The 13,542-nt window shown below is 25.9% G+C and overlaps 1 protein-coding gene across 1 annotated transcript; it reads left to right on the forward strand.

The window, feature by feature from the left end:
* Positions 1–11,439: 11,439 nt before the first annotated feature.
* On the forward strand, positions 11,440–12,948 carry FFUJ_14274 (uncharacterized protein; the record flags this gene model as incomplete). The annotated part of the gene is made up of 1 exon (XM_023578512.1): positions 11,440–12,948. One exon carries the CDS (start codon positions 11,440–11,442, stop codon positions 12,946–12,948), a length of 1,509 nt encoding a protein of 502 aa, XP_023431307.1.
* Positions 12,949–13,542: the final 594 nt, after the last annotated feature.

Here is a 13,542-nt window from a genome sequence, read left to right on the forward strand (position 1 = left end):
CGCCAATACCTTACTTAACTATCGCTAAGTTGGTGCTATTAACTCTTAATCTTTTTATTATATATACTTTTACTATATATTTAATAATTATAGAATTGTATCTACTAAGCTATAATAGCCTGTAGGGAGCTCTGTGCTTATAAAAGGTAAAAATGAGCCCTAGCTATTATAAAAGTCTTATTATTATAATCTAATTAGATAATAAGAGGCATACTCTCTTAATTCTCTAGAATATAAAGGTATTACTTAAGTATACTTTATAATATATTAGCTAATATACTAATATATAGTTACGTAATATACCGTAAGTATATATTAATTAATATATATATTTTAATTCCTTATACCTTTAACTTATTATAAGTATTAATTAACTAAATAAAGTTAGGCCTAAATGCTATCTATCTAGTTTAATAGTATTATATTATATTCTATTAATCGGTTATATTTATAGGCATAAAGTTATAAAATACTTTATATAGTGCCTGTTAACTTAAGGATAGCTATTTTTACTAAATATAGATATAAAGATATATTTAATTAAATAACTATAACTTAGTATTTAATAAGGTATTATTTTTAAAGAAATGGCATAATTTAATAAGTTACTTCTCTTTCTACTTAGGGGTTTAATACTATAAAAGGCTAAGGCTTTATTATATTTTAATTAGCCCTTTATTAGTTATTATAAAGCCTTCTTTTTATAACTAGAAAAGGATATTTTTATTCTTAAGAATATTTTTAAAAAAAAAGCTCTTTAATATAATTTTATAATGCCTTAATATCTTCTGTTTAGGCCTAGGTTATATTAAATATTATTTAATCTAACTGCTAAATCTAAAGATATTAATATAATACTCTATAAAAGGTAGAAATATTAAACTTAATTAAAATATACTATATAATATTATCTGCAGTTATTTGGTTATAATACTTTTATTATTTAATTTAAATATGGAAAGCATTAAGGTTAATAGAGGGGCGCCCTCTAGAGCTTATTATAAGGTTAAAAGAAAGATTAATATAATATAAGAAAATAAATTTATATTAAGGGGCTTAAAATAAGACTGTAAAGAATAATATATAGCCTTATGCTACAGTATATAGCCCTAAGATATAGTATATAAGTATATTATATTAACTATAGCTAGTAATATTAAGAAAAATATTTAAAATTGCTTATAATAAGGAACTATAAGGTGCTATAAGGTGCTATAAGGTGCTATAAGATCTATATATATATCTATTATAGATATAATTTAAGGATACAATTAATTAATAAAGTAAGTTAATAAAAACGTTAAACTTTTACTACTAGATATTATAATACTTTATATACCCTATAGTTATCTATAGTAGCCTATAATGCTCTATAGTACTTTATATATTTATAATACTAGTTATAATTTATAACCTATAAGCTATATCCTTATAAAAATAAAGACCTAAAAACTAATTATAAGTAGCTAAAAGAAGTTAGTACTGTTTTAAATAGTTATATATAGAATTAAAATACCTTATTTACTGCCCTTTACCTTCTTAGACTTAGACTTGCCTTTACCCTTAAACTTCTTCTTTTTCTTTTTGTGGTTAGTAACCTTATAGAAGAATTAAGAAAGTCTACAATACTTCTTCTTAGTAAAGTCCTTTAATGTATCTATAGGGTCCTCTTTACTGTTAAATAAAGAGCTACTATTACTACTAATAATAGAGATAGTATTAAATATAGCCTTATACTTCTTAAAAGTTACTATTAAATAAATTAGTATAGAGATATATAAGGCACTATAAGTATATATCCCTAATATAGCTATAATTTAGTCTTAAATAGTTCTAGAGGTAATTAATATAGCCTTTAAATAGAGCTGTAATATAGTAATAGATAAAAGTACTATTACTAAATATATATTTATTATATAGAAGTAATTTAGGCATTATAAATCTATATAGATAGTAAAGTATAGTATTGGCATTTTGCAATAAGAATTTAAGTATATACTTAGCCTTAAGGTTTTTACCTTTCTTTTTATATAAAAAAAGTAAGTTAGGCTTTTTAAGAAGCTATATAAATTAGTATAATATAATATAAAATAGAAAGTAATTAAATATCTTACTTTATTTTTATTAAACTTTATATATATAAGGCCTTTATAGAAATAATTCTTTAATATATTTATATATACCTAAATAGTTAACTGTAGGTTTACAGGAGGGCATTTAGCCTTATAGTTAAAGATAGAAGTAAGAATTTTATTAACCTCTTTAGCTAAATACTTAAAAGTATAGTTACTAAAGTTATATTATAGAGCTTCCTTTATAGCTTTATAGTCTTTATTATTATTATATTTAAGGATATATAGCTAATACTTAAGTTACTCTTTTTTAATAATATAATCCTCTTTAAGAGCTTTATTATTTATTTTCTTTTTAGTATAAGTAAGTATTTCTATAAGCTTATTATAATGCTGCTTTAATTTGGCATACTCTGCTTTAAACTTCTTAGCAGTAATATAAGCTTCTTTAGCCTTCTTCTTTTAAGCAGTAATACAGTTAGCTTTAAGCTTTTTCTTAAAGGCAATATATTTCTCTTTGGCCTTCTTAGTAGCAGTATGATTAACTTTGGCCTTCTTAGCAGTAATACGCTTAGCTTTAGCCTCCTCTATAGCAATATACTTAGCTTTAACCTCCTCTATAAGACAGGCTTTTTTAGCTTTACAGGCTAAGCGCTTTCTCTTAGCCTTTATAGTTTTATAGAGGGATATAATGTTATAAAATTATATAGGTCTTTATAATGTTTAGATAGGTTTTTTAATTAGATATTAGCCTTAATGTAACAGTTAGTTCCTAACTGTAAATAAACTAAGCTGTATTAGGTTTATTATTAGCAGATTATATAAGGCATAATGCTAAGCAGTTATTAAAGTATTATATCTCTTAATAGTAAATTTAATATATATTAGGCTTAATTAATATAAAGAAGTTTTATTAATAGCTAGTAAGCTAAATCTATAGAAGTGTAAATAAATATATTCTATATACTAGAATATCCTTAATAGGGCTAACTATAAGTAAAATTGTTATTAGTCCTGGACTGATGTATTCCTAAATTGCTATTAGTTTAATATTAGTCGGTCTTATATTAAATTAGTCTGTTATTAGATATACCTTCTAATAATTGATTTAGGCAATTGCATTCTTATTAGTTAACTTTTATAGGTCCTTTATATATATATAATATAAATGCTAGGGTTGTAATACAATCTTCCCTCTCTAGTAGACTTATCCTTAAGGCCTATTATCTTAATTAATACTATATTTCTTTTAGTAAGCCCTAACTTAAACTTTTTATTATTATATTTTGGTATATCTAACTGTATCTCTAAATAGATATCTTAAAAGAATTATAAAATTTAAATACTTACGCTTTCTATTAAATTTATATATAAAAAAGCTAATATACTATATACTTATTATTTTCAAATTAATAAAAGTAAAAAATATTTTATATCTATAAATTCTTTATATTATAGTAAATATATTTAGGCTAAGAAGTCTTATAATAGTACTTATATTGCCTCTTTATATAAGTTATTATATTTTTTTAATTAAGTATCTTACTAAGTTTTATAGTAATGTTATTAATAAAATAAGAAAAGAAGTTAGAAAATAATAAAGATTAAGTAAGTAAAGATCTTCTTAAGCTTTATAAGGAAATGGCGGCTTTATAAACACACCTTGCTAAAGCTGTTAGTTATTTATCCTATATTTATAAAATTTAGAATTAGGTAAAAGAGAAGTATTTTAAAGCTACTTATTAAGGTTTACAAGAGGTAGAGCAGTAAGATAATTTATTATCTATATTAGATATATATAAAAGTACTCTAGTAAAGGATTTTTAGGTTAATTATATTTTAAATAATATTAATTAGTCTGCTTTTAGGTTAAGGGATAATTTCCTTAATGCTTTACCTTTATTTAATTTTAATAGAACTTCTTTAAGAATCCCTAAGCATTAATAAGGTATTTTAGTGGTTCCTATATATTTTCGTTTTTTAGGTAGTTTTTCTATTTTATTAAGTATTCTCTTTAGCTATTAATTTTATATATATTTTTAATGGCTTCTGCTTTATAGACTTTTAGTCTTAAGATTTCTTATAGTTTATTACCAGTTTTAACTTATATTATATTTACTGCTAATTTAAGTAATAAAATATAAAAGATTAAATAGAGTCTAACTTTTAGTAGTAGATCTAGTTTATAGTTATTTTTTAAGATTTTTTATAGTATTTTATAGGGTCTGATAAATTTATAGTTTAATTTATATATTAGTCGGTCTATTTTAATGTTTTTTATAGCTAGATAGATTATATCTCCCTCTAAAAAGGTTAGTCCCTTTAACCGTTTTAGGTTATAGTAGTTTTTTATTCGTTTTTTAATAAATTTAAGTTCTATTTTTATTTCTTTATATAGATTTTTTATATTATCACTTTTAATAATAGCAGCTAGGTTAATAGATTTTTCTTACCTTATATTATAATATATATTTAGTATAAATCTAAAGTTTATAAATAATAATATAAGTTTTATGCTTTTATTATATATAGTATTATAGGCAAGTTAGGCTATTAATAGTTTCTTAACCTAATTATTCTATTTATAATTAATATAATACTATAAGTATTATTTAAGTACTTAATTTATTTGTTTAGTTTATCTGTTAACTTGTAGTTAAAATGCCGTTATAAGTTAGTGGTTTAATTTAAGTTTATCTATAAGTGATTGCCAAAATATTGCTATAAATATACCTCCTCTATTTAAAAGGATTTCTTTAGGCAATCTATATATACTAATAATATATCTATAAAAAATATAGGAAAGTTATTTTGTATTAGTAAATTCTTAATATAGTATATAATATAAGAATTTTATAAATCGGTTAATTATAATTATAATGCTATTATAGAAGATTCCGGTTAAGGGTTCTTTTAATAAAGGTAGCTTTATAATAAAGTCTATTATAATTAAGTCTTAAGGTTATTATACTACCGGTAAAGGTTATAGTTATCTGTAAGGTTTATATCGTTATGCCTTAGTTCTGGTGTATAAGTTATACTATTTAATAACTTTCTTAACTTCTTTTCTTTTAACCTTATATCCTTATTTTTATAGTCTTTTAAGTGTTTTTATTATTCCTTAATATCTATATAATAGATATAAATAAAATTTATAAAGGAAGTTATATTCTTTATTTATTATTTCTATAGCTATTGTTTTTACTATTATCTTAATAGGTTATATAAATTAATATTCTCCTTTAGGATTTATCTTTAGTAATTATTATTTTATTTTAATAATTTCTATATTAAAATTATATTATTAATTAATGGTATTTACGTATCTATTATCAGTACCTTTACAGTATGCTATAGTAAAGTCAAATTTATATAGATATTTAGTATAGTATAATTATTATTGGTTTAGCTTTTATATTATAGCGAAATAAGCTATATTTTTATAATTAGTAAATACCTTTATTAGGTATTTACTTCCTTTAAGGTAGTATTTAAACTCCTTAAAGCAGTTAATAATTACTAAAAATTCTTTATTATAAATAGGGTAGTTAAGTTCTACTCTATATATCTTATAAGAATAGAATGCAATAGGATATAGTATACTATTATTATTGCATTGCCCTATTTATCCTCTTAAGGCAAAGTTAGAAGTATTGGTCTTAAGTTTAACTTACTATTTTAAATTAAATATAATTAAAATAGGTTTGCTTATAATAGCCATTTTAAGCTATTTAAAAGCTTTTTAGGTTTTATTATTTTATTTAAAAGTCTTGTCTTTTTTAGTGATTTCAGTAAGTAATATAGCGATTTTACTGAAGTTCTTAATAAATTATTAGTAATAGTTAGTAAATCCTAGAAAGGATTATATTTCCTTAACTGTTATAGGTGCCTTCTATTTAGTTATTATAGCAATTTTATACTTATCTATCCTGATTTTATTATATAAGATTTTATAGCCTAAATATATTACTTGGTTTTAATAGAAATGACTTTTTATAGGTTTAATAAGTATATTGGTATCTTATAGTACTTTTAAAACCTTATAGATATGTTCTATATATTCTTTTTCTATATTAGAGAAGATAAGGATATTATTTAGGTAATAAATTATAAAGATATTAAGGTACTTTTAAAGTATATTTATAATTATATATTAAAATACTGCTAGTGTATTTATTAATTTAAAGGGTATAACTAAATATTTAAATAATCTGTATTTCGTTCTAAAGGCTATCTTCTATTTATTGCCTTCTTTAATTTAAATAAGGTTATAGGCAGACTTAAGATTAAGTGCTATAAATTATTTTTTATTAAATAGGCAGTCCTTAAGTTTAGTAATAAGTGGTAATAGTATTCTATCTTTTTCTATAATTTTATTTAGTTATTAGTAGTTTACTATAAGTTATAATTTATTTAAGTTTAGCTTTAGTATAAATATAACTGGATATTTAGTTAAGGATTTTAAAGTTCTAATATATCCTTTTTTTAGTATATTTTTTATCTATTTATTAAGTGTATTAAGCTTAGATTAGGTAAGGTTATAAATTGGGAAGAATTTTAGATTCTTACTGTCTTTTAATATAATTTTAATATTATAGTTTATATATTAAGGTAACTTTATTTTTAGTTCCTCTTAAAATAGTTTTTTATAAATTTAATACTTTATAGGTATATTTTTAAGTTATTTATTAAATTCCTTTTTAGTAATCTATTTTATTTCTTAGAGATCTTGGTTTAGTTATTTAAACTGTCTTTTAAGAGTTACTATTATTTATTTAATATATTTATTTCTGCCTTTATAGAACTTATATTATATTCCTTTTAGAATAGGTAATATCTTATTGCTTTATTCTTTACTGCTTTTATTAATTAAAGTTTAAGATCTTATATTATTACTATCTAAATCGTTTTTATTATCTAAAGGGTAATCTTTATAGGTTTCCTAGCCAGTTCTTTAGTTAAATTATAGGTTATAGTATATTAACTATAGGTATTTAAGTATTAAGTTATATTCCTATATAGAAATAATATTAAAGTTAATGCCTTAATTCCTTCTATTAATAAATACCTTTAAGTAATTAATCTTTTAGGTAATTTTTCTATTTTTATAGATATAAGTATTTCCTTCTTTACTTTATACTATATAGGGTTCCTTCTTATCTCTCTATAGTAGCCTTAGCTTATTAACCATTTTAGGGAAAATAAGGTTTATAATAGCTTTACTATCTATAAATGCATTTAGTTACTTATCTTTAATTCTGACTTTTAAGTTTAGGTATATTTATTATTATTTATTAACTGTAGTTTATAAAGCTTTTAGGGGAAGTTTATTTTCCTTTACTCTTTTATTTATTTAGCGCTTTATTATAGATAGCAGGTTCCTTTTCCCTATAGGTAATTATAGCTATATTTGCTTTTATAGCAGTTAATATTATTAAGGCAGTTATATTATATAGCCAGTTTATATTAAAATTCTGTATTTACTTCCTATACTAATTATTTTACTTTATTGTTAAATTGCAGTAGTTTATCTATTTAGCTGGTTTTAGGGGTTTTATTTTATTCTTTTTCTAGCCTATTTACTTCTATAATAGTATTATAGATATCTTTATTTAGGTTTTTTTCTTCTTTATCCTATTCTTATTAAATATAGTTTCTCCATTCTGTAATTTATTTAGTATTTTAGATATAATTTAGGGCTTATTTTTAGGTTTTAATATATACTATAAGTTTAGCTACTTAAGTTCCTTTATATTTTCTGGTAATCTAGTATCCTAGAGTATTAATAATTAGGTAAGGTTTTTATTTTCTATATTCTTTAATCTATACCAAGAAGCAGTTATTTACTTCCTTTTTCTGCCTATATTATAGGCAGTAATATTATATATATAATACCTAGGATATCTGCTAGTAATTTGGGTAGTTTATATACCTTTTAGGATCTACTTTAATTTAAATTTCTTTTTTAGGTGTTATTAGGTCTTTTACTTTATTTTTTATATATAATTAAATATAAATAGTATTATTTTATTCTATAATTGCTCTTTCTTTAGCTAATTTAGTATATTTAATTATTTTACTAGGCTATACTTTATTTCTAAATTTATTAAATTGTAGTATATATTTTATATTTTAAATGTTTTATTCTATCTTTCTTTTAATCTTTTTAGCTTTAAATTTTTAGGTAAGTCTAGAAGCTTTTATATAGTTTAAATCTTTATAGTGTTAATTTAGTCTTTTTAATATAGTTCTAATAGGGATATTATCTACTGCTAAGTAGGGATTATATTAAATAATGCCTTTTTCCATTTTAAGGGATACTCCTGCCTTCTAGAATATCTATAATAGTGCTTTATCTATATCTTTATTAAAAATTGAACTAATATTAAGTTTATTATCCAGATTAGGGTTAATTTCTTTTCCTTTTCTAACTATAATAATAGTTTTTCTTTAAGTAGGTTATATATTTAATTAAGGTATAGGTTCCTATTTAAGATAAATTATTTTATCTTCTTTCTTTTTGCAGTATAATTTTTTCTTATTTTTATTTATTCTTATTCTTCTTTCTTTTAGGTTACTTTTATATAGTATTTCTATTATTAATATAATATATCTTAAGACTAGTTTCTATTCCTTAAAGATATTTAGGTAGTATTTATTAAGAGTTTTTTCCTTATTAAGAAATAGATTTTATATATAAGTGCCTATTAGGTTTTAAACAGATAATATTTAGGTTTTATTATATCTATCTTTTCTAGTTATATTAATAGTCTAAATAGCTATTTATAGTTTATTATTATTTTTATTTCTTTTTATTATATTTATCTTTTTACTTTTAGGAATATAAGGTATTAGTTTATACTTTTAGTTAGTTTTAATAGGATTCTTACATTTAGGTTCCTTATAGCCTTTCTTACTACAGTTCTAGTAAGTAAGTTTTAACTTATCTTTAGCTATAGTTCCTACAGTTATTATTAATCCAGGTTCTATTCCATAAAAGGTGTTAATATTTTATTATCTTCCTTAGTTTATATTATAATAGGGTTTATTTCCTTATTATCCTTAATTATTTTTACTATTTTAAGTTCTTTAAGTATACTAATAATTATTAATTTTTACTGCTATTTTAATATACTTAACTAAAGTATTAGGTTAGGGTATTTTATATAATTCTGCTTAAATGGTTTCTTTAAGTCTATTAAAGAAAAGTAATATAAGGATATCTTAATCCCAGGGTAGCTTTAAGGCTAGCTGCTAGTATTTTACTATATATTTAAAAGCTAATTTAATCTATCTTAGGGATTTAATACATTATTTAGTATATCCTTTTTTATTAATTATTTTAAATACTTATTTAAGTGCATTTTTAAATATACTAAAATTATTATAAAGTATAAATGTTTAAGGTTATTATTTTAATTTAGGTTTACTAATATAATCCTCTATAATAGGTTAGAACTATTATGTAGCTATGCCCTTAAGGCATCCTGTAATATATATAGTTTTAGTAAAATCCTTTCTAAACTAAATTAGATAGTAAATTATAAAGGCTTTATATTAAGTAAAGAATATAGCTAGCTTACTAAAGGTTCTATTAAATGGCTTAGGCAGGTTAGGCTTAAGTATCTCTTTAGTATCTCTACCTGCTACTATAGTGTTTATAAGATTTTATATTTCTTAAAGTCTATTTTAATTATTAGTTACTTATTAGGCTTAAAGGTTTATAGTTTTTATAAGTATCTAATAAAACTTAGCCATTTTAACAGTTATATTAATAACTTACTATTAAAGTTAAGTAATTTCTTTATCTTTTTCCTTAAAAGAGTTATTATTATTATCTCTTATAACTTAATTAGTAGGGGGATGGTTAATAGGTATAGTAAGATACTATTAGATAGATTAGACTGATACAGCCATTATATTTATATTACTTAGCATAATGCAATATAGTCTAAATAAGAGCTATTAATATATAACAGTTAGTTCCTAACTATAGATAAACTAAGCTATATTAGGTTTATTATTAGCAGATTATATAAGGTATAATACTAAGCGATTATTAAAATATTATATCTCTTAATAGTAAATTTAATATATATTAGACTTAATTAATATAAAAAAGTTTTATTAATAGCTAGTAAGCTAAATCTATAGAAGTGTAAATAAATATATTTTATATACTAAAATATTCTTAATAGGGCTAACTGTAAGTAAGGTTATTATTAGTCCTAGACTAATACGCTTCTAGATTGCTATTAATTTAATATTAGTCAGTCCTATATTAGATTAGTCTGTTATTAGATATACCTTCTAATAATTAATTTAGGCGGTTGCGTTTTTATTAGTTAACTTTTATAGGTCCTTTATATACACGTGATGTAAATGCTGGGGTTATAACACTTAAGTTACTTATATAGTATGCCAAAATGTAAAGAATAAAAGATAAAAGAGATATAAAAATAAAGCCCTTAATTATATAACCTTAATTAATATAATATAAAAGTATAGAAGGGTATAAAGGTAAGGTAAGGGAAGGGTTAATATAGGCTAAAGTTTAGTGCCTTGGTGATCTGGCTTTAGGTATAAAATTAGGGAGGGAATATACTTTAAATTACTCTAAAGTAAAATAAAAATAAAGCTTTAAAGCATATAAATTTAATAAGATATATATTAGATTATAGAGGGCAATTGTAGGTAAATATAATATACTAAAAGTAGGGATTTCTTACTTTATAAGGCATAATAGATTTAGGGGATAAAAATAAAGCTAAACTTAAGATTAATAATAACTATTATAAAGTTACGTAAAGCTATATAACCCTTTTAAGTAAGGGGCTATAATTAATCGGACCTATATTTACCCTGCTTATATTAAATTATAAGGAATATTAATTACAGCACTATATAGTATAAGGTTAGCCTACTAAAAGATAAATTTTGGCATAGATGTCGATTTGGCCTTCTGTACTGTTGAATGCTAAGATGTATTGTGCCGTGTGCTCAGACGTTACATTCTCCAATTTCCAGCCCAATAGGAACCGACATAGTGAAATTCCAGCTGCATTAAATTTCGAAGCAGGTTAATATGGATAATCTTTTACCTTAAGCCGGATAGCCAGCCCTAGCCATTACGCAACTTGCCCCATTCTAGCGCTGTGAATAGATACTGGCAATAGTAACGCCATAGAAACATACAATACATATCCATAGCATGGTACAATGGCTCGATAAGTATATAGGTCTGATGGTATTCTTTTCACTATTAGGAAGGAGTCTCTCAAGCCATTTACCCACTCCCTCAAGACTCTTTATTATTTCACTACCTACCTTGCCATTTACCTCTTCATTTGCCAGCCAATATTCCAAAATGGGTATTAAAATCAGCGAAAAGTTTCTCAATGATCTAACCACCAAGCTTATCAAGGCCGCCGATAGTGGCCAAAAGCTGGGGGTCACCGACCCCGAAGAGGTCGGACAATATGTCTGCTCCGTCCTGGCTCTGGGTTGTGAACTTATCCCAGTCATTGGGAGCAGCCTTAGCGCGCTTACTACACTGTTCGGAAGTTTACTCTTTCATCCAAATGCAACTGAGAAGATCTGGGAGAAGCTACGAGAGCGCGTCGAGGCACTTGCTAAAACCAAGATCACAGAAACTCAGTTGAGCATTCTGAGGAAGAAGATCCGAGGTCTCCAAGATAATATGGAGAACTACACACGGGTCTGGGAAGACTACAAGGATTCATCTGGCGATGAGCAGATGAGAGCAAGGGACACGCTCAAAATGACTCACATCGCCTTTTTGAGCGTAGTCAGAGCTGCTATTCCTGAGTTTCGGGTCGAAAGTTTTGCAGTGCCTTCTCTTCCCTTATTTGCTCTTGCAGCCAATATCCACCTCATGCTGCTATCCGATGGCATCAGGCATGGCATAGCCTGGGGCTACTCTGAAAAGAACATCAACACAATGAGTGCCGAGTTTAAGAAGAAAACTTCGCCCCAGGGTGTTGTTGGATATGCAGCAACGATGGCCTCGGAACAGAACCATCTACTCAAAGGGGCTATCGCCACGGCCATCGACCTGGAAATGCCAAGTACTATAGTCGCTACATGGGAAGACGCATATTCTGACCTCGCTGTTCCTGCATCAGGATACACAGGGAATGGTGAAGGATACGATGATCTTGACTATGCAACCTACGCCTACAAGGTCTATTATAAAGGGCGGGGGCAGGTCAAACCTTACCATGCGGAGCTTAATGACGCCGACAACAGGGGAGGCACAGCTGCAGCCACTCTCAGGGCCTACGCGGACTACGACTCTGGTATGGTCATGAATGTGCTCAACTACGCCGAATACTGGCCATACTTGGCGGGAGACAAGATGCCCGAGTCTGTCTTGAGAAAATTGGACCGAGAGATCTACTTCGGCCCGTTTGGTCGTCACACGACTAATGCTGCATGGAGCGAGTACAGTGAAGCTCCTGTCACTGACCGTGGTCCTCCCATCACTTCCGCGTACGTGAGGGGATGGGATGACATTGATGGACTGCAGATGAGGTACGGAAACTCCTGGGGTCATGCTTATGGGTCGACTACTGGGGGTGCGCCAAAACAACTCGACCTTGCTGAGGACGAATACTTCTACTGGGTCAGCGTTTACTACGGACAGAAACTTGGAAAGGTCAGATTTTGGAACAACAAAGATAAGGCATTGGAATGTGGTAGTGGAAAGCATGGATCATACTATGGCTGTGCTGCACCACCAGGCTACAGATTGACAAGTGTCTATATTACGAAGTGGGAAAGCTTCACTCCACCAGGCTGTGAGGGTATCATCTTGGGCTTCAGGCCGTCTATCATCGAGTTCACGCCTAAATAAGCAGGTTCACTTTTATGTAATGAATGGAATGGTAATTGCTATATCTTTAGCATAGTAACAACATGCGCCCTCTAGCTATGACCCAATGCAGAGACTGGCTGGAGTACTACGTCTATTAGCACGAACTATTACAAAAACAATACCGACAAAGAGAATGATAACATTTTTCACTTGTGTTAAGAAGTATGGAATCTATTCAGTCTGAATAAACGGATTACATATAAGGCCACAAAACAACATAGACAAAGCCAATAGAACAAAGGATTATTCTAAAATAGATTCCACCTCATTGGGACATTTTCTTGAATTAAAAGGATAAAGACGCTAAAGGTGAGAATTGCCACAATCTTTTAAAAATGCTATTCTGGGAAACTTAACAAAGAATGAATTGTGTTTAACTTAAAGGCATGACATCGCGCCGCGACAAAGCGATACGAAACGTGTAGCTCAGCTCAGAATATAAATAATTAGATGCCTTCTTTCTATACTTCACTAAGAAAATTTTATACAAACACAAATACCTACCAACTATTATTTGCAAGACATACTATTTACAGAGTCATCACTTAATTGAGAAGCACTAAAGATGGATCC

The sequence above is a fragment of the Fusarium fujikuroi genome, chromosome FFUJ_chr05, assembly GCF_900079805.1.
Source record: "Fusarium fujikuroi IMI 58289 draft genome, chromosome FFUJ_chr05".
Classification (NCBI taxonomy): domain Eukaryota; kingdom Fungi; phylum Ascomycota; class Sordariomycetes; order Hypocreales; family Nectriaceae; genus Fusarium; species Fusarium fujikuroi.